Below are 22,231 nucleotides of genomic sequence, written 5' to 3'. Positions count from 1 at the left end.
CCAGTAGGAGGAACTCGACTCCCTTTGAACTCGAGAGAGAGAGGTTACTCCTTAATTTGACCAAGCCCCCAGGTGCTTTTCCAGTGAATAAGTTATCTCTAAGGAGAAAGCTTTTTTTTTTTTTTTTAATTAAACCACCTGGAGGTGGGGAATGGGAGCTTTTCAAAGTCTCCAGTCTTTCCATATCCCTGGGGAGAAAGTTGTTTCTCTAGTAGATAGGATTATTTCTGCTTTCGTAGCGAGGTGGTTAGGCGGACTCCTTTGGTCAAAACACTGCAGATCCTCGATGGCTTAACTGGCAGCAGTTAACGCCTCAATGAAGTTAGCTTGAGAAGGCCCCCGGCTTGTGGCAACTACGTCCTCGTGGACATAGGGCAACTGCTACCGAGGTAGGTTGCGGAGGCCCATGGACTTGGGTCAGATCTCCAACAAGGCTTTTTCGGAGTTAGAGTCTTCAATTGACATAGGTATATTATTTGCTTATCATATGTTTCTCTTCATGTTTGTTTTTTAAGTTTTACTCTTCTGATGTTGATTTTTCTTTTTGCATGCAACGTTGAAAATGTACAATAATTTGCTTTGAGATAACCTTAAGGGGAGCCTTCGAGGGTGTCAGCGCACACCAAGTCCTCCTCCCGAGCCTCAAGGTGGAGTCTTGACTCCAACGACTCCAAGGGGCTCAAAGTGGGCCAAAGGGGAATCTGACCATCCTATCACCGTCGTCCCACTATGAGTTTCTATATGCTGGATCCCTACAGTTCCTCCAAGGGATAAAGGGATCAATCATCCTTCTGTTTGGCTTTCTCTATAGCTGGAACATTTGTACGACCAGTTCTTTGCTGCAGGAGTGATATGGGGAGTTCACTCTTCATGGACTTCTTTTAAGGCATGTTGCACCTGGCAAACACGCGACACTTGGCTTCTTCCTCCATGGAGTAGTTAGCGGGTTGTATTGCCAGTCACTTCTCATGGTAAGAGTTTTTCTTCTCAAGGTAACTTCCATTTTCCTTGGCTTCTTATCACAATTGTGTACCAACTTACGGGTGTCAGTCTTCATGGATTTTCTTGAAGACATAGTATCCTTCTCCAGGAGATAGGTAGAAATGGGTGTAAAGGATTTTTTATACAAGATCCCCCACACAAAGACAAATTGGGTAGCCCTCGCCTTGATTCTGGCGACCTCTCGTCGATTCAAGGAGAGGACACCCCCAAAAGCAATGCCACAACGTCTTGTTTCCAATCTCTCCTGGTGGAGGTGGTGGATTACCTCTAAAGGGACTCTTGCACTGAACATATGTTGTATTGTTATTTGTCTCGTCTGATAATCTTTCGTTAAACTGGCCAGCTCGAATATGTAGTTTGATTTTAAGTTTTCTTCCCCAGATATCAATTGTAATCAGAAACTTTTGAAAATCGAGTATAGGTCCCCCAATCCTCTGAAGGTATTATATCATGCTAGCCTCCTTTGTTTCATACATGCCTTCCACTCGCTTGACGATTAATTGTGAGTCGGAATATGTGATGAGGTGTTACGATCCTGCTTCCCAAACCATCTTCACACCTCATATTCTGCCTCGTTGCTAGAGGTTTTGAAGTCAAATATTCATCATGAACTCGAGGTTGTCCCACTACTCCCACTAAGGGTGGTCGCGTCGTCCGCATACAATAACTATACCTTTTTACTAGGAGTAGGAGCTATCATTTTTAATACAAAATTCACCAGGGCTTGAGTTTTGATGGTCATTTGCTGTAAGTAGGAGAAGTCGTATTCACTTAGTTTGATAGCCTACTTGACCAGTCTTCCCAAGGTCTTTGGCTTCCGCATGGTTTCAGCATGTGATTACTCCGCACCCCTATGGGGTGTGAGAGGAAGTAGTGTTGCAGTCAGCGGGTTGTGATAACTTAGGCGATAACAACCCTTAGAGAAGGTATCTGAAGAAGAGCCGACAAGAACAAGTTTGGCAGGATCAATGGGGTCAGATCCTCATTCTTTTTCACGTGGTGGGGTCACCGGAGAAGTTTCCTCAACCACCTAACCAACCTGGTTGTCTCTCAGCTGGAGATCAACTCCCTCTTGACTCTTGATTCTGCTATTGAATGCATCTATGATCCTCACTTGATACGAGAAAAAAATGTCCGTTGGAGTGAGTCCAATTGAGGTCTTTGAGTCTCGATCTTGTAATCTCTTAAACCGAGCCTGCAAAAAAATACATTAGCACTCCAACGTCTAAGTCAGTAAAAAAGTGTGAAAAAGACAATTGTAAATTATTAAAGGTAATAATAACTAATAGAATCATTGCAAGAATAATATTAAGTTGTGTATCCTAACTTCTTGGACGATCATCAGAACAATGTTACCCTTTTAAAGTGAGGAAGTTTTAATATTTATAGTCACCTCCCCCAGACGGTGGGACCGAAGAGCCCGATCCGCTTGGACCCAGGAGAGATGTTACTCCTTAATTTGATTGAATCCCTCCTCATTCGGGGGAATAATCCCTGCAAATAGGTGCTCCTCCAACGAATAGGGTCATACCTTGGGATAGGGTTATTCTAGCATTCCCTGGGAGGTGGTTGGGTGGACTCCTTTTGTAAAAGTCCCTAGATCCTTGAGTGGCTTAGTTGGCAAGCCTCAACTGCATTAGCTTGAGGAGGCCCCCACCACGTGGTGATTACGTCCTCATGGACGGGGTTTAACTGTCATCGAGGAGAGGCGTGGAGGCCCACGGACCTAGGCTTGATCTCCAACATGGGTTTCTCCTAAATTAAGAGTCTTCAAGTTTGCGGAGGCCCAATGGGCCTCTCCTACAGGGCCTTTTCTACTTTGGACCGAGCGGGCTTCCTTATGTATCTTTAGTATTTAGGGATATCAAATTTAATTCTAAAAATATTATAATGAAAGCATGTTTTAAAATGAATTACATTTATAAAATCAACGATTTATTTTGTGTCCGTTATACTCTTTTAAGTGAATTTAATGATTTATTTACGTACATCTATAAGATAGAGATTATATATGTGTTTGTGCTAAGGATACACATCTTTATGTAATTAAAAGACTATTTTAATAAATATTTTAAATTATACTAACGCTTAATAATTAGGAATAGTAAATATTTTCGGACCATATATATATACAATAATAATAATAGTAATAATAAAAGAATGCATTTGAAGGAGTTATCAAGAGATAGAAAGTGAATAAGAAATTAGGAATAATTAAGAATAAAGTTAAATATATAGTGAAAGCGGTTGGGACAAAGATACCTATATACTACGTACATGGTAGCTAGGGAAGTGCGTAGTTTAATGGTACGTAGTTTTCAATGGGAGTCTTATAACACAATATATTATATTAGGTTGAGTAGTTCAATAGTATGTATTGTAATAATATTCCATTCTTAGCAAGTAAGATATATATATATATATATATATAAATGTATTACAATGATTGGTAAGGGTAATTAATAAGTGTGGCGGCAAAGACAATAAAGTCAATCCTTGCAACAATATGTATGATCATAAATTAGGATAATTATCACACTAATTAACAATATAAAATGAGTTGATCGTTTTTCATTATTATAAGTAGGTTTATTCTGAGACACTAACCTTAATTAATTCATTTTGTCTGTGCAACATGCAGTTTAATGTCTGTGCAACATGGGCATTTGGAATTTTGGTAGGTAAAGAGTATGGTATCCTAAGCTGCTATAGCAACACTGTATATATTAATAATTGATTGATCCATCAACATCCACACAAATATACCAACCTAGCTCAATTCCATCTCCCTGCAAAAATCCCACCCTCCCACTCCCCACTCACCTCTGTTAGAATATTTTTTACCAAATATTAATTAATTAATTAAGAGAGCATAATAATTAATAACATTAATTATATAATAATAATAATGAAAAGTAATATATAGTATGAGTTAGATTGTTAGATGGAGTTAGCTAGCTGCTATTAATTAGTCTGATCTGGTGTGGTGTGGTGGGTTACCACCTAAACACACATATTTAAATATAATTCTGGATTATTAATTATACATATTTTGACAGGATGAGGATGGATGGATGTTGTCCCTTGGATGACTATATATATTATATGTTAATTAATGTTGCTCATCTGTATAATTTAATAATCATAATTGATATATATATATATACACGTATATAAAAATATCCCGCATAGTTTGAATAATTATATTATTTTTAATATATATCCTAGTCTTTTGCCTATTAAATCATCACCAAATTATTTTTTATAGGACTCCTTGAATTATATAAGGCTAGGACCCATTGAAGACTAGGACTCCTTGCAAATGAGAGGTCCTCCTAGACAAATAGGACTCTTACTAACACACATCCAACTATAGATAAGAACGACCTACTTCTTATTCTAAACATCCCCATCAATCTCCACGAATATCTAGGAAGTGGGATAGACCCCCAACTGACGGGGGTACTCCTCTATAATTACAATCTTAGTTCCTCTAGGCGGGGATACCTTTCTCACGCCCCTCTTACTCTTTGAACTCCTCTTTCACTCTCAAACCTATTTTTTAAGCTATTTCTAAGTATATTATTATGTGTTCTTACACTTTTCATCAACTTTATTCACAATATCTCGACTTTTAATTAAATTCACTTACTTTTTCGCTTATTTTATTTCGAATTTAATACTAACTTGGGCATTAGAGTGCTAACGTCTTTTTTGCAGATCCTCCCTTCAGAATTTGCATTTGCTTCGACCCAAGTCTTGAAGTGCGTTTTCTGAATGCCATCAATCATATTTTTTTTAAAAAATATATTCAAAAAATCATTTAATTAAAAAGAATAAATAGTTAATTATTTATTTTTTATCATCAAATTAATAAAAATCTTTTAATGAAATAGTTTTCTGTATTTTTTTGTATACATTCATTATTTAATTTTGAGTCTGTAAAATATAATAACATTCAAAATATTTAATCTACTAGTTTTCTTACTTCATTATAATTAAAAATATTTTTTCCAATCAAGAAAATTTTAATTGAAATTAAAATACAAAATCGTTAGAAATTTTTTTGAATTATATATATAATCATAAGGACAAAATTATTGAAAAATTAATTAAAAAGAGTAGGTGTTATATTTATTAGTTTGAGTGAGTAAATATTAGATAAAAAATAATTTAGGAAGAAAGTGTATTTTTAGCTAATAAATAAATGCAATGATGATGATGATGATTAATGTAGTAAAGTAAAGAAGGCATTAGCCACCTACCTACAAATTATTACCAACACATATGATATGAGCTCCTCCTCCACCTCCAATTTAAACAAATCATAAATTTCTTTTACAAATCCCAATACATGACACGTGTCACATTCATTGTCTCCAAACAATACATACATATATATATATATATAGTGACGCCAATGAGAGTGGGGATAGAGATATGGAGGAGGTCAGGGGAGAGACACGTGGAGGGCAGAGGGAGGAGGGACGGCCAGGTTGGTCACCACCTGGTCGGTCGGTGCCAACCCCCTCCCTTTTTATTTTATATTTTCTCAAGGCCTAAAGGGGGGTGGGGGTGGATGGATGAATGATTAATGATGAATGCATGAAGCTTTGATTTTTTTCCTTTTTGTTTTTTTTTGGGGGGTAGGGGTGGGGGGTTGCTATAATCAATCAGCTTCAGCAACATACATAAATTCCCAAAAACACTTTCCTCTTACTATATAATAATACAAACAATTCATTTGTTTGTGTTTTTGTTTTTTCCCACACCCGCAACACAAGTTGATGTCCTTTATGTAACATTACCTCATCAAATCAAAATGATCATTATTCAATATATTGAATGGATGATGTGAGTGGAGCAGCGTACAAAAACATTTTCTACATTCATTATTTAATTTTGAGGAGGAATTTAAGATGAACAGAACAGACTGAGAGAGTTTAATGAAAGAGACCAAAACTGATTTGGGCTTAGCATTTTTGTGATTTGGAGGGTTTGGGTTTGGGTTTGGGTTTGGATTTGGGCTTTATGGCAACGACTACTGCCTCTCTCACAATATTTGGGCTTTTTATTCAGCTTTCCGGGACCAAATCCCCCCATTTCAGTTCAAAGTTCAAACCATTACTCTCCTCTCCTCTCCTGCTTGCTTTTCCCTCCTGCTCGACAATAAACCCTGCACTGCCATTCCCTCTCCATTTTCAATTTCTAGTTCAGCACCAACAACTGGTAATTGTACCAAAATGCACCTCTCTTGTTTTTCTTTTATCTTATGTCTTTGTGTGTAAAGAATTCAATTCCCAAGTTGAGTGCTTGGTAGGGAATTCTCGTTTCCCATTTCCAATGCTACCTCTCCGCCATTAACAAATATTCTTGAAATCGTACCAACACAACGTTTTATTATCTAATCCTACGTACAAACTTGGTTTAGTTTCTTGTCGATTCAGGTTTTTCATTATTGGCCTTGGAAAAGCATGGAAGCACCAGCACCGGAAAACACTGCGGAAGAGAAGCTCAAAATTTCTTCCATCTCTCCACACAAGGAAGGAATTGTTCAAATCCATGACTTGGAAGAGGATTTTTCGTCTCCAACACCAGTGAAAACCAAAGAACCATCACGTATTAAGGGCAACGAAGAGCGGGCTGAACTTCCGGACAAGTCGTCTACTTACTCTATGCATTTCTTAATGTGTTCATATATCTATATATATACATATATAGAACTGAAATTTAGGAAAGATGACTTCTTTCTGTGTTATCAGGTATGGTACCTTACTGGAGATTTTTAATCGCATGACTAGTTCGTTGAGGTTGTTGAGTCTACGTAAAAGGACACCAAGTTTTCAGAACATTAGCAGTCAAGTTGAAATCCTGACAGGAAGGTAACTTGTTCTTCCTTTTGACCTTTTTCATTATGTGCTTTCTGTTCTTATGGACGCCGCATATCTGTTAGCTTAGGTATACTCCAAAGGAGTCTGTAAGGTCTTTTCGTCCTCCTTTTTTATTTTTAAGATATGGAACTATGTCTTCTATCTCTGTTCTAGTGCCCTGCCATTCCAGCGGGTCTTAGCGGAATACATTGTGCCTGCTAGTGTTAACTGTAAGTTGACATGTGAACTCGAGAAGGCATTTTTTAAGAGGATCATCGACCATATTGATTGATGATAACACTAATAATCTTTCTAGGCTAGCTGATCTTATGATGTTCTTTCACAGCATTGTAAGATGTTTCCAGTTAACTCAGATAAACTTGTATTAATATATGCGGATGCAATAAAGTGGGGTTGGGTTGGGTTCTATTATGATAGGATTCTTTAATGTCTTACTATTATGCTGTAAATTGGTCTTCAATCTCTATTGCTGTACGAGGTTTAATCCTTTCCTTGTTACTTCCTTGTATCAGAAAATTCCTATACATACATATTGGACAAATAAAATATATACTTCCTGAAGCAGTTCAGATTGATAAGATTCTCATACATGATGAGAAAACCAAGTGCATGAAGTCAGACATGAAGATTACGTTGCTTTTTGATGTTGTAAAAGATCATCATGAAGAATCTCCGTATGTGGCTCTGAGCAATCTTTTCACTTCCAGACTAAGAGAGTTTTACATGAGACATCCTGAGGTAATGTCTCCTTTCCACAAGATTATGTCATAACTGAGAAAATGTTGTGATTGGATATTTTTCTGTATTAAAATAGTTATGTAGCTATCTTATTTCTGTATGCAAGTGAATTTTCCTTTCTACAGTTGGAGGGATTAGAACTGAGCCTGTTCACGTATGGAGCAGAATGAAATATTTGAATGGATTTGGTTCATTTGTCTTAATCGCAAACCTATGCTATGCATTAGTGGAATTAAGTGATCACAATTAATTGGAATCAAACAATTACAAGATCTGTATTTTTACTAGTCACTACCCTCATTTGCACTTTACCTATAAGACTGTCGGGTACAGAGCCACGCATTTTTTACTATCTTATTCTTCAAATCCAGCCAGATCTTTTTTTTCTTCATTCTCTATTGAGGTGTGGTTACAGCACTTTCTTAGCCTGGAATTCAGATGATGGAAAATGCTGTTCTATTCTCAAATTTGTATTTGCTTAAACTTTGTGTGCTGAACCTTTGCTCTTGCTGTTTGCTAGCAGGGCTGTGATATCCCTGAAGCTGCACTACCAGAGCCATTCAGCTCAAGAAAAATCGCCATAAATGGAGACTCAGTCTCTGCAAACTTATCAGTTTTGTCTGAGACGGAGACATTAAATTCATCCCATCTGCCTCCTTCTTTTAAAACACACTTTCATCAGAAGGCTGCTGCGACAGAGATGGAGAGGACAGATGTCATTTCTCCTGTCAAATCTGCATGTGAGGTTAATGGAGAGATGGATGGAGAGATTGAAGAACTAAGGTCACTTCCTGGTTCTTCTTCTGTAGCCAGTGGGAGTGAGAGCACTCCTCTGAAGCCTCTTGTGGGAAGTGATAGTGTAATTGTTGAAACACCAGTACAATCTACCCCAATGAGGTCAATTTCGCCAACTAGATCAGTGCTAACCTGTGAAGACGAGACCAAGAAGACGGCAAGCCAAACCAGCAAGCAATCCACTTCAGCTGCTAAGAAATCATTAGATTTCTATGGCATGGACGGTGAAGACACTATCTTCTCACAGAAGCAAATATCTGTTTGCTTGACTGACCTCGTTCTCTTGATTCACCAAATATTTCAATCTGTCAACTTTTGTTCAATTACAAAGGGAGAACTTGTTCAGAAGATTATTATGAATAATTTTGACATTGACGACCACAGTAAGCTCAGATGCTGTTATCTATTTTCTTTTCTTTCCTTGTTATGCCCTTCTTTTAAGTTCCAGTGCATAAGTTTCTCAGTATGCTTTCCTTACATGCTTAGATGAGGTTGAAATTCAAATGGAGCACCTCGAGAGGCTGGTTCCAGATTGGTTTTGTAAGAGATTGGCACCAAGTGGTGACCTTCTGTACAAGTAAGTTCTTTTGCCTGAATATTTTCTTTAATGGGCTGCCAGAATGGATTTTATCAGTTATATCGCTTAGGAAATGATCTAGTAATTGGTTTGAAGAAAAGGGTTTATTTGGCTAGGTCATTCTGCTTAGATATGTGAAAGCAATGAATTATATTCACAAGACACCTGGAAAATTTTGATCTGTGGGCATTTAACCTTGCAAGAATGGCTGCTAGAAACTGCTGACTTGGTTTGATTTCTTGTTCACACAATACCTATGCATCCAAAGAGGGCTCTTTATGTTGGTGTTTTATGTAAGATTGATTTTTGTTGCATTTGGCAATTGAAAATTGTTGGTGGTATGAGTTATCATCCCCCCACTACCATTGTCTCATTGTGCTATTTCTTGTTTTCACATGTTGAACTTGAACTATATTTTTGCTTACTTACAGAAACATTATACTTTTTTTTTTCTCATGAGTTTCGTTTGTTAGCAACTAATTTATGTATCTATGAGCTTTAACATATGAGGAGTTTATTGAAACTAGTAAATTTTAAAACATCCTAGATATTCATTAGTGTACTTCTAATTTGACACTTCAATAGTTGTATCTTTCATATTTGATGATATGAATTCAGAAGATTTGGTGTGTGCTTGGCTAAGATTACATACCTCGTTTGGTAATTTGCAGTGTTAAGAAAGTATCAGATGTGAACTCCATCTGTGAAAGAATTGATGTCATATGATCAGAGGTCAGTGCCTTGTTAGATATTGTTTCCTAGTGAAGTACGCGCAGCAAAATTTGAAAAACAACATTCTTATAAGGCTGCTTATCTAGTGTCATGCTAGCATAACAACTTTTAGTGGCTTTCATTTTACCATAATTGCCTCTGATATTGTCTTATATTCTCTTGCAGGGAACATTGACTTGACTTCGAGTACATTTCAAGTTAGGTATTGAAGGGGCCATTAATTTTTTACCTCTCTTTTCAGGTGTTAGAAATGTCCAAATTTAAAGGCGGCAACAATTATTCTGATCTATTGTTAAAATTGCTTATCCTGGGGCTCCCCTGAGGATGTACATGATTTCCATGAGTACGTAATTACTGTTGGGCCTTTTGCTTGCTGTTCCGGAGTTTTCAATTGCAATTAATCAAAATGAATGATTTGTGTGATTGTTGCAACATTTTGAAAGGAAGGCATAAATTATATTTAGAGATGGTATTTGAGTTTTGAGTGAAAATAGCAAGTCACAGGAATAAACAAAGTTCTTGGTGCGTTGTAGGAACTATTGCAGCCTTGAACTCTGTGTTTAGGTCTGAGAATTCTTGCTTGCATTTGCCCCTCTTGGAGCCAGCAACCACAGAAGTAACGGGCACAAACCAAAGGGAAAGGAAGAAGAGAAATAGGACACAACTAAAGCAAAATTAAAAGAAGGGAAAGTGTGATGCTAATAGGATGAGTTATTGGACCAAGTACGGAATTCCACAAAATCTAGATGCATTAGGAAAGAATACATGCATGCAACTAAGGTAGTAGATGATTCGAATCAAGTTGAACACATCATTGTTTAAACTTGCTGAATTGATATCAAGCTTGAAAAATAGTGTTTGAGTACGATTTGATTACTAATTTAATCGAGTTCAAATAAATTGAATTAAATATAAATTGAGCTCGAACAAAGTATATTTATATTTTTACACTAATCAAATCAAGTTTAAACCAAATTTGAAAGTTTTTGTTCAAGTGTGGTTTGTTAAATGTTATAAATTAAATTCAAATGAGCTTTTATCAATCAATTCCAATTGAGTAGTTTAATTTTTAATTGGATAGGTGGATACATTAAGTCATGAAATGGTCCATGCTGCATCTTTTGCAGAATACTATAACTGTACTTGACGATTCCTTTTATAATAAAAAGAAAAGAAGTTTAAAAACATTTAAGAAGGAAGCGAAGATGCCCAACCTGGAGAATATAAACATATACTGGGTTATTTAGCAGAGAAATCAGAGAAATGGCATTTGGACGCCAAAAGGGCACCTTAAGCTCTAATGTAAATTGGAATACCTTTGCCATTTGACAGAGAACAAGAAACTTAAACCCGTAGCAACATGGAATCGTATATAGTCCATTGGATTGGTTAAAATGCGCTCTGATTTTTGTCTACCTCACTTGGTACTCATCTATTTACGACACAATTTTGCTGCTTCCTTTACCTATGTGATTGTCGAGTATCCTTCTAAGATAGTCTAGCTGCTCAAACTCACCTTGAAGTTCTTCCCACTGCAAGGACGTGAAGGAAAAACCATGCATTAGCACTGATCATATTTTCGAGATCTATCATTTACAAGTACGATGGCTATTGTCCACCAAACAGAACATTTTGTTCGAGAGTTAAAAAGGAGTTCTAAACAAAGCAGGAAGTAGATTAAAGAAGTTAGACATCAGATAAACTCAATATTTGTAACCTCAGATGTAAAATCAAGGACAGAAGTCACAGAATCTTGAATAATCATCTAGCATAGCCAGACAGGCTCCTACCGCAGAACCATGCAAACTAGTATTGTACAGTTGATGCCTTGCAAGGATGTCACAAAAGGTGCTGGAACTATTAAGTTCTTTATCGATGATGAACAATTGATGGATGCTTGACTTTTGCCTAGAGATGTAGAAAAGATAGTTGTCTTTGACTATTAAATCTTGCAAAGGTCAACTTAGGTATTTGCACAGATGAAGCATGCAATTGCATCACCAACTGGTCTTAGAACTAATATTGTGTCCAAAGTTTCAAGCAAATTGGTCTAAAGAAGCTCTTCCAATTCAATTAACAAAACCATGTGCAAGTAACCATGCCTGCTTGGGTATTCTGCTGATCCACTCATACTGTCAATTGAACTTATCTTCGGAAACTGAACGAAACTAGCAGATATAAGATAACATACACAAACTAATAAAAAAAGTCTTACTTCTTGATGGGATACAGAGATGAGCTTCCACCCAGCTGCAGTGATGAAACGGCGTTTTAGCATAGTATGGCCTAGCGGAATTGCTGCAAAGAAATGATGTCACGATGGGTTAAGATATAGATAGAAGCATATACTGTTCCACATATCCAGAAGAGTTTGTGTCGACATAATTTGATATACACACCAGAATTTCTTGAGAAATGCATTGGCCCATCAATTTCTAGAGCAACTTTCTGATCAACCAAGGCTGCATCCAAAGTGTAGCCCTCCACATTATATTCTTTGACCCAATCTAGGCCAGTACTAACAAGGAGACGGGCTACCTCCTTCTGAAATGAGGAAGTCACCTTCTGATTAAACTTCTTAGTTTGTCCAGCACGAGTAATTTTGTTCTCTAGCTCATTCGGCAAGGATAATTGAAGATGGGGATACTCAAGTTTCAGGCACTGGTTCACTAGGTTCAGCTGAGAAGCAAACATAATATCTTCTCTATACTGTTCAGAAACTTGTTGCTCCTTAAAATGGCTCAAAGTTCTCCAGACATGTGAAAAGAATACACGATTTAACTGGCCCAGAACTGCGTACGACCAAGATATATTACCCAGCTGATCTCTGACAAATGTGAGTGTGGGAGAGCTTGACGCTTCTGAATCTACAAAATTCCCAGTGCTTTCTGCTCCTCTCTCATCATCAACATTAGATGATTTGTTGTCTAGGCAGCACTTGAGCTGTTTCACATCCTTAAACACATTGTCTAGAGACTCCAGTATAGGGTCTGCAGGCCCATAGAGTGAAGCAAATGCCCACAATACTTGAGCAATTTCTTGCGGCTGAAAAGTGTGAATTATATTTGAGGCCCTTTTAGATAATTCTGAAAACAGCTCTGGAGCAGAGTGCTGCATAGAGGCAAAGGCACCAGCCAAGTTAGCAACATTCTGTGAATTGAATTCAGACACTTTAGTCAAGGCCACCTCAGCCACCCTGTCCATTTCTGATAAATAAAGAAGCTCGCCACCAATCTTGGACAAGGCCCACGCAATATTGGAAACTCCCTGTGCCGAACACTCAGGCAAGGCAGCCATTGCCATCCCCACAAGCATACACATCTCTCTTTGCCGCGCAAATGTCAATCTACGAGTCCTCATCATTGACACTTTCTCCATATTCCTGGCAATCCTATGTAAAGCTGTGGCAATATTCAAAGGCGATAGGGGCGAAGGGCTAAGCCCTTTTGCAACAGCTGTGATGACATCAGCTGTAACCTCCAAAACTTCCTCAGCAGTCTGCGCTTCCACAATCGACTTATTCAAGTTAATTTCTTTCCTACGGTCAGAAGGCCCTGAAAACTGCGAAAGCCTCTGAACAAATGTTTCCATAGATTTCTCCTTCCTTTCTTCGAACATCCCACCTGCAATCATACTCACCTTTCTCCTAAGATGACTAGTCTTATACGGAGAATCTACATCAAAATCTGCCTCATCAATGTCAAAATCCTCATCCTCATCCTCATCATCATCAGTGGAGTTCAACACGTTTACTTTGTCAATTTTCGGTTGATTTTTCTTCTTTTTTTTCCTCTTCTTCTCGCCAATAACCAAGCTCTCCATTTTCTCAGTCAATCCTCTGGCCTCGATAGATTTCAAAGCAACCTTCCTAGCCCTTACACACCACTCCATTTCATCAGATTCTTGCGATAACCTAGATTTCGGCTGCTTTTTCCTCTTCCTAGGGGGCAAATATCCATATGGGTCAATCTCCCCAAGAAACTCTGCCTCCCAATTCGCAATATTAGGAGTCCACTTGTCTTTTCCCACGCTATCATCATCATTATCACCATCTTCAATGTAATCCGCAGTTTCAACAGCTACAATGTTGTCGTTTCTGCTATAATTCTTTCCAGAATTTATGCAACAATGCTTTCGGGAAAGGGAGTTGAGGTGGATTCTTGGGCCAACAACGGGAAGCGAAGTCTTAAAGGTGGCTGCTTTTGCAGATGGGATGTGGAAAGTGGCGACTGAATTAATCAAGCCTGATGCTTCCATGGCTTCTATTTCTTCCTCTTTCCTTAAATATTCTTGGCAAAGTATTAGACGGTTTAATCACAAGATTGGAACTGACCAGCGGCTGCTCATTGACCGGAGAGACGAAAACTTCAGTCGCCGCCGCTCCTAACAAGAATTTCAGTACAGGAAACCTCTCTCTGCACTTCCACAGAACAGGATAAGAGGAAAGAGAGGGAAGATATTGGCAGAGGTAAAATGGTGAGTGAAAGAAAGAGCAATCAATGCGTCTTTATCAATTGACAAAACTACCCTCAAGGACCATCTTAATTCCACAAGTCAACCCACCCTCAGAGGGTGAGGCTGATCAATCTGCTGAGCATCAAGCTGCCAAAAATAACATTGGATATTATTGGTGATCTGAATGCACCTACTGACGGAAATTGTTGCTGGGAATGCTAAGACTGTTGAGGAGTCTCAGTGCCGAGCAGAGGGATGCTGGTCCCCGCAAGTGTAAAAGGACTACAAGCGCGAAGCTGAAGCCTTTCATTGCTAGTAGCCGCGATGGTGTGACAACAGTGGTTCTATCACTTCTACTGCTGATTCATTGAGGAAGCGATCTGCATTGTGTCGCAATTACAGGCCAAAATGCGACTTTAAAAGGGAGCCGCTCAATTGATGAGATGAATTTGGACCGTGCAAGCGCGCCCAAAATTGGGAACAAATTGAAATCCCTAAGCGCAGACGGCGTCGTTTTTGGAGAATTAGGGCTCGATCACTTGGAAGAGGGAATTGGGGATTCAACTACAATTGGGCGATCTCACGCTAGCTCATCAGGTGACACATGTACGGTAGGCAACGCGCGTGAGTAAGGTCACAGAGGGGTTGCCATTATGGGAATGTTCTTGTGCTGCCATTAGGCCACCAACTCGAGCTAGACGAAGTACAACAGATGACCACTTTTCTGGAGCAATTTTAATGAATTTCAACTTTATTTCTTTCTTGTCTTTTTGTCTGTAATTCTATTTTAGAAGCAAGGAACCTTGTTGGGCAAGATTATTATGAATTAATATCAAATTTTATCTCCCTTCTCAAGTCTCGGTTTCACTCCATTCCCACCTCCTTTCTCTTCTTAGTTATTTCTTCAAATTTTATTCATTGTTCATGACAATTTGGCCTCAGAGCCAGGCGATTCTTGGAATTGAAAACACGCTACAATGGCTGATGGAACACGATTAAAGGAAATACAAGAGGCACAAAAAAAAAAAAAAAAAAAAAAAAAACAATATTTCATGGATGAGAGATCTAGAAGGCAAGCTAGTGAGGATGAGATCCATAGCCATTTGGATCAGGTTATGAAGGTGCAAGAGGGGCTCCAAGCCTCTGTTTTAAACGTAGAACACAACCTAATAACAGTACAACAAAAACTTCAGAGTGTTCTTGAACAATTGCAATAATATAATAGGAACAAATCAATATTGGGAAAAAAAAAAAAAAAAAAAAAAAACAGACATTATGTTCATGGATGAGAGATCTAGAAGGCAAGCTAGTGAGGATGAGATCCATAGCCATTTGGATCAGGTTATGAAGGTGCAAGAGGGGCTCCAAGCCTCTGTTTTAAACGTAGAACACAACCTAATAACAGTACAACAAAAACTTCAGAGTGTTCTTGAACAATTGCAATAATATAATAGGAACAAATCAATATTGGGGGAAGGTTTGACTCTCTCTGTAGAAAAGGGTTCATCATCAAGGGCAGCTGTGCACAATACCTTTTAGAGCTGAGGGCACTAACATCTCCAGGTAGGAACAACACACACCAGAGCCTGGTTCTTACAGTGCCTTGAACAGGTTATAGTTCCTTTATTTTGATGGGGAGAATGCTAGAAGCTGGGCAAGGAGATGTGCTAGATACTTTAAGTTAATCCCTATCCCTGAAGATCAAAAAGTTCCTATGGCTTCGATATACATGCAGGTAAGGCCGAGTTATGGTACCAAGATTATACTGAAAATAGAGAGTTTCAGTCATGAGAGGAACTAGTGAAGAACATCTTTGAAAGATTTGAAGACTTGGATAAGGAGAGGTTGATGACAGAGTTTAACAAGCTACATCATGAAACCACAGTCAATGCTTATTTAGAAAGGTTTGAGGAGCTCAAGGACCAGATGCTTATATTCAATAAGAATCTAGAAGAAGAATTCTTTAAGATGAAGTTTATCAGTGGGCTTAAAGAAGAGGTTAAATTGTTTGTATCCACATGTAACCGAGCCCCACTGGATCAAGTTGTTATACTTGCAAGGAAACAAGAGCATACAATTAATGCAATACTTAAAAGAAACCACCAACCTAACAGAAATCTCTCATCAAAAAAGAAACCACCAACCTAACAGAAATCTCTCATCAAAACCTCCTGCTAAACCACAGAACAGGATCCCTACTCCAAGGAATTTTACTCAAGGTAAAAGGTTTCTTACTGAGGCTGAGGTAAGGGCTAAGAAGGAGAAAAACTTGTGTTACAGATGTGATGAGCCATATGTTGCAGGATGTAGATGTAAATACAGACAAGTCTACATGTTACTCAGTGATGAAGAGGCTAAGGATTATGATGAAGCTGAACTAGGAGAACAGATAACTGAGAAGGAGATAATAGTGTCCTTACATGACATGAAAGGAGATAACAACTGCAAAACCTTGAAGGTTAATGGACAGTAGGGGACAAGGAAATTCTTATTCTCATAGCGTGTGGAAGCACTCATTGTTTCGTTGATGAAAAAGTTGCTAGGGAATTGGGTTGTGAGTTAGAAAACACAGACCCTATGACCATTAGAGTAGCTGATGGCAGTAGACTCATTAGTAAATTGAGATGCCCAAGGTTTAAATGGGAGGTGTAAGGGCAAAAATTCTCACACTCTATCAGATTGTTGAAACTAGAGGGTATGATTTGGTGCTTGGTTGTGATTGGCTTAGCAATAGAGTTGGATTTCCATCAATTCAAAGTAACACTTACACAACCAGAAGGAAGGATAACTCTCAAAACCATTTACAACTAGGTATTAAGATGATATTTTGCAGTCTTTGGCTAGTTTGATGAGAAAGAAGAACCCTGAAGTAGCAAGGGAACTATTGTCAATTCATAAGGTCCCAGTTCATAGTGAGGGAAATGTTAGGATGCTAGAATTGCTACAACAGTTTGAAGATGTGTTCCAGAAGCCCGGCTCACTTCCTCCTGAGAGGAACATAGAGCATTGTATTAAATAACTGCTTGATGCCATCCCTAAGAGGCAGCTCCCTTATAGGTATGCCCTATGGTCAAAAAGCTAAAATTGAAAAGATTGTCAAAGAAATACTGAGCAATGGAATCATAAGACCAAGCCAAAGTTCCTTTGCATCCCAGTGTTATTGGTTAAGAAGAAGGATGGAGGGTGGAGACTCTGTGTTGATTACTAGTACCTTAACAAGCTTACTATCAAGCACCACTTCCCTATCCCCATTATTGATGAACTACTTGATGAATTACATGGTGCCAAATACTGTTCTAAAATTGACTTGAGGTCAGGATACTTTCAAATAAGGATGAGAAGGGAAGACATTCCAAAGTCTAGTTTCATTACTCGCGATGGGCACTATGAGTTTTTAGTCATGCCTTTTGGGTAGTGCAATGCTCCCTCTACATTTCAAGCCCTCGTGAACACTATCTTTGAGCCTTGTCTCAGAAAATTTGTTTTGGTCTTTTTTAATGATATCTTAGTCTATAGCAAGGATTGGGGAATGCACCTAGTGCACCTCAATAAGGTGATTGAGTTATTGAGGACACATCAATTATATGCTAAGAAGAGTAAATGTACTTTTGCTCAGCTGAAGGTGGAATACTTGGGTCATAATATCTCTTAGGAAGGTGTTGCTACTGACCCCCCACAAGATTGAAAGCATGCTTAAGTGGCCAGTGCTTACTACTGTTAGAGCACTCGGAGGATTTCTGGGGCTTAAAGTTATTATAGAAGGTTCATCAAGGGTTATAGGGTTATTAGCAAACCTTTGATAGTTCTGTTGAAGAAGGATGCTTTCGAATAGAACCATGAAGCCGATCTGGCCTTCAATCAACTCAAGACTTTGATGACTTCTGCCCCAGTTATTGCCATGCCAGATTTTTCCAAGGCATTTGTAGTGGAAATTGATGCTTGTGATAGAGGTATTGGAGTTGTTCTAAGCAGACCTATAGCTTATTTGAGTAAGGCCTTAGCAGCTAAAAATTTGGGGTTATCTACCTATGAATAAGAGTTCCTGGCACTACTACTAGCTCTGACCAAATGGAAACATTACTTGCAAGGGAATCATTTCATCATCAAAACTAACCGAAGGAGTTTGAAGTACATTTTAGATCAAAGAGTAGATTCCATGCTTCAACAGAAGTGGGTAGCAAAGCTATTAGGTCTTAGCTACGAGGTTCAAAAGAAGAAAGGGAAGGAGAACCGAGCAATAGATGCCCTTTCTAGAGTAGAACATGAGGAGGCAGTGGCTCAATCCTATGCCATTACCACTCAAGTCCCCTTATGAATGGAAGAAATACAAAGCAGCTATGAGGAAACACTCTATTCCAAACAATACTCCAAGCAAAATCTGTGGATAGTATTTATTCTCCTGATTATACTTACGAAGTTGGAATACTCATGAAGGGAGGAAAGGTATGTGTGGGGAGTCATAGTGGTGTCAGGGAGAAAATCATCAAGGCATTACATGATTCAGCCTTAGGAGGTCATTCTGGAATTAATGGCACCTACCAAAGGATTAAATCACTGTTCTATTGGCCTACACTCAAGATTGATGTTCAAACTTGGGTTAAAGAATGTGAGACATGTCTAAGGTCCAAACATGAAAACAACTCCTATCCTGGTTCGCTACAACCTTTGTCTATTCCTGAACAAGCTTGGTCTTACATATCCATGGACTTCATTAAAGGTTTGCCTAGTTCTGAAGGTAAGTATTCTATTCTGGTGGTGGTAGATAGGCTCACAAAGTATTCTCACTTTATAGCCCTTAAACACCCATACACAACCACCACTATTGCCAAGGACTTCTTTGACAACATTTATAAACTTCATGGGATTCCTATGAGCATTGTAATAGACAAGGATAAGGTGTTTACTAGTAAGATTTGGAAGGAATTGTTCACTTTATCTGGAGTTTCATTAGATATGTCCTCAGCATACCACCCCAAAAGTGATGGTCAGACTGAAAGGGTCAATCAATGCTTAGAAAACTACCTAAGATGCATGTGCCACCAAAAACCAACAAAGTAGGCATAATGGTTGACTCTTACTGAATTTTGGTTTAACAGCAACTTTACGAGACTGAAGGCCACACCATTCCAAGCTCAATATGGATGTCCTCCTCAACAGCTATCTATTGGACCTTATCTACAAAACCACCACACTGATGTGGAGGAGCTGATGCATGAAAGAATTAAAGTGTTGCAACTGTTAAAGGACAACCTCCATCAAGCACAACAAAGGATGAAGTTTTATGCTGATAGGAAGAGGACTGAGAGAGAGTTTGAAGTTGGAGATGAAGTCTTCTTGAAACTGCGACCTTACAGACAAACCTTACTTACACTTAGAAAGTAGCTGAAATTGTTTGCTAAGTATTTTGGGCCATATAGAATCATTAAGAAGGTTGGTAAGGTTGCCTACAAACTGGAGTTACCCCCAGGGTCCAGAATTCATCCAGTGTTCCACATATCTTTGTTGAAAAAGAAGATAGGCTCCAAGTGTTTTCCCTTAGTCAACTTACCTGAGATGGAAGATGAAGTTTTTAAAGTGTACCCTGCAACCATTTTAGCTCGAAGATTAATACCTCGCATCAATGTTCGAGTCCCTCAAGTCTTAATCTAATGGTCTCACTCAACACCTAAGCAAGCTACATGGGAAGATTACCAGGTGATGGTTGCAAAATTTTCTTTGGATCCTTGGGGGCAGAGATCCAGAAAAGGGAGGAGGAATGTCAAAATTACAGGCTAAAATGCGACTTTAAAAGGGAGCCATTCGATTGATGAGATGAATCTGGACAGTGTGATCACAAGCGCGCCCAAAATTGGGGGCGAATTGAATCCCTAAGCACATACGACATCGTTTTTGGAGAATTAGGGCTCGGTCACTTGGAAGAGGGGATTGGAGATTTAACTACAATTGGGCGATCTCACGCTAGCTCATCAGGTGACACTTGTACGGGAGGGAACGCGCATGACACAGAGGGCTTGCCATTTTGGGGATGTCCTTGTGCTGCCATTAGACTACGAACTCGAGCTAGAGGAAGTACAGTACACGACCACTTTTCTGGAACAATTTTAATGAATTTCAATTTTATTTCTTTCTTGTTTTTTTGTCTGTAATCCATTGTAAAAGCAAGGAACGTTGTTGGGCAAGATTATTATGGATTAATATCAAATTTTATCTCCCTTCTCAACTCTTTGTTTCACTCCATTCCCACCTTGTTTCTCTTCTTAGTTATTTCTCCAAATTTTATTCACTGTTCATGACACATTGCCTCCTAAAAATTAACCTGGTTATGTCCATTGCTATTTTGTGGACAGTTGCGTTGATGTAACTTTTGTTGCGTGCTTACTAGAATGCCCTGCAGGTTGCCTAATGCAAGACAATGCTATTGTGTAGATGTAAGCCAGGTATGTGATCCTGTGAGAATGATGCATGCTCTAGCTTCTTGTGCCAGTAGAATTCTTGGTGAGACTTCCATCAAAATGGGGCAGTCTACTTTTCTTCTGAAATTCGGAGTATCAAGATTGACTCCCTTTTGGCCATACGAATGCCGCTGCCTATTATATATAGTACAAGGCATACTTGTGTAGGGTTTGATAACCCAATTTCCTGTGGTATTAGCATTATGCAATTGTTGCGATTAAAGCTCCAATCTTGCAATAATTTTTTGTGTTGAAATCCGAGTCTTGCAGCTCTGCGGAGATGATCTCAACTCGGTAATCAACTTTTCTTTTCTATTACTTATTAATAATCTTAATCTACAACAGTAACTGTAATATCTTCAGCGCCAGTAATTTTTCGAACTAGGAAAACAACTGATGTCGTCCATCAAGCAAACCGGTTCTCCTGCGGCATAGCCATTGGAAGGAATGAAAGAGGTACTGCATATGTTCTTTATTCTGTTTTTTCTCAGAGAATTTGGGTCTACTCCTGCCTTATGAGCTGCAACAACTCCGATAGCCTCCCAGTAATTTGATACCTTCACCTGAATTCCAAGTACTATATTAGATACATCTAAATAGAGTATATGTCATTCAATAATGCAGGGGATGCTGTAGTGCAAAGAATTCTATACTAACATGCATATAAAGAAAAAAAAAAAAGCTTGTCAGGTCTTTTAGAACATACTGCTGGAATCCCAAGTTTCTCAGGGGTATCACTGAGAACAGTTTCATTCTCTTCAACGGCAATTAAAAGTGGCTGAAAGAAAAGAGGGTTGACAGAGACAAGCATTAGCTGTTGCAAAGAAGCTGCTGTAACAAACAAGAAATATTAACTTGACAGAAAAAGTAGATGAGCAGGATAAGGTTATTTCAAAGCATGGGAAAACTACTTTTTTCAGTTGTGTACTTGAATTTTAAATCACAAGAGTAAGGTTCTAAAAGGAAATAAGCAGAAAAAGCACACCTTGTTTGTTTTCCTACTAGCAAATGCAAGAGCCCCGTCTCCTCCACAAGCATCAATTGGTAGAATCACACTGTCAACATCACTAGCAAGTATATAGTCCTTTCCTGTAGAATTGAAGTTCTGGACCAAGTACTGAGGAGCAGTACTAAGGCCAGCAAGCACACATGGCAAGAATGTGTACCCTATCTGTTATCAAGGCAACAGTTACAGATAGACATGCTACGTTGTGTTGAAACATCAAAGGAAGAAAACATAACTTTAGACTATATTGGTAGCAATGAACTCATTATCTTCTATATTCCAAGTTGGAGAACATTTTTGTATAGAAGCTAATTGAAATTTTATTATCAAGTGAAAACACAGAATGCCGACTATAGGTTTCAGCGACAAGAAGATACTGCACCTCTTCAGCAGCTGATTTTGGACATAAAGAAGGACTCAATGAAAAAGGTAATAATGCAGGAGCATGGGCACAAGGAATTCCAAATTTCTTCACCACCAGATGGCTTATGACTGCCTCTACACCTGCCAAAAGATCAACGCCCTGCATTTCACAAAAAGCTTAAATTAGTGAGACAGTGAACTTAGAATAAAACACGTAGTC

The 22,231-nt window shown here is 38.5% G+C and overlaps 3 protein-coding genes across 3 annotated transcripts in view; 1 reads left to right on the top strand and 2 right to left on the bottom strand.

Moving 5' to 3' along the window:
- On the top strand, positions 6,101 to 10,109 carry LOC105157369 (CDT1-like protein a, chloroplastic). Its single transcript, XM_011073780.2, has 8 exons — positions 6,101 to 6,231; positions 6,450 to 6,661; positions 6,765 to 6,884; positions 7,406 to 7,631; positions 8,155 to 8,809; positions 8,913 to 9,003; positions 9,675 to 9,735; positions 9,901 to 10,109. The coding sequence occupies exons 2-7, from the start codon at positions 6,477 to 6,479 to the stop codon at positions 9,727 to 9,729; spliced, it is 1,332 nt and encodes a 443-aa protein (XP_011072082.1). The 5' UTR covers positions 6,101 to 6,231; positions 6,450 to 6,476; the 3' UTR covers positions 9,730 to 9,735; positions 9,901 to 10,109.
- On the bottom strand, positions 10,951 to 14,585 carry LOC105157368 (RAP domain-containing protein, chloroplastic). Its single transcript, XM_011073779.2, has 3 exons — positions 12,135 to 14,585; positions 11,951 to 12,033; positions 10,951 to 11,267 (listed from the first exon to the last, which is right to left on the bottom strand). The coding sequence occupies exons 1-3, from the start codon at positions 13,990 to 13,992 to the stop codon at positions 11,172 to 11,174; spliced, it is 2,037 nt and encodes a 678-aa protein (XP_011072081.1). The 5' UTR covers positions 13,993 to 14,585; the 3' UTR covers positions 10,951 to 11,171.
- Positions 20,875 to 22,231, bottom strand: part of LOC105157367 (uncharacterized lipoprotein syc1174_c) — a 3,680-nt gene continuing 2,323 nt past the window's right edge. Inside the window, exons 7-10 of the mRNA XM_011073778.2 lie at positions 22,031 to 22,171; positions 21,628 to 21,813; positions 21,349 to 21,420; positions 20,875 to 21,205 (exon numbers count right to left, since the gene is read on the bottom strand). Coding sequence (XP_011072080.1) covers positions 21,002 to 21,205; positions 21,349 to 21,420; positions 21,628 to 21,813; positions 22,031 to 22,171 — 603 coding nt within the window. The 3' untranslated portion in view covers positions 20,875 to 21,001. The remainder of the gene's footprint in view (positions 21,206 to 21,348; positions 21,421 to 21,627; positions 21,814 to 22,030; positions 22,172 to 22,231) is intronic.

The sequence above is a fragment of the Sesamum indicum genome, linkage group LG3, assembly GCF_000512975.1.
Source record: "Sesamum indicum cultivar Zhongzhi No. 13 linkage group LG3, S_indicum_v1.0, whole genome shotgun sequence".
Classification (NCBI taxonomy): domain Eukaryota; kingdom Viridiplantae; phylum Streptophyta; class Magnoliopsida; order Lamiales; family Pedaliaceae; genus Sesamum; species Sesamum indicum.
The sequence above is the reverse complement of the archived record's forward strand: the minus strand, read 5'-3'. Positions and strand labels throughout refer to the sequence as shown.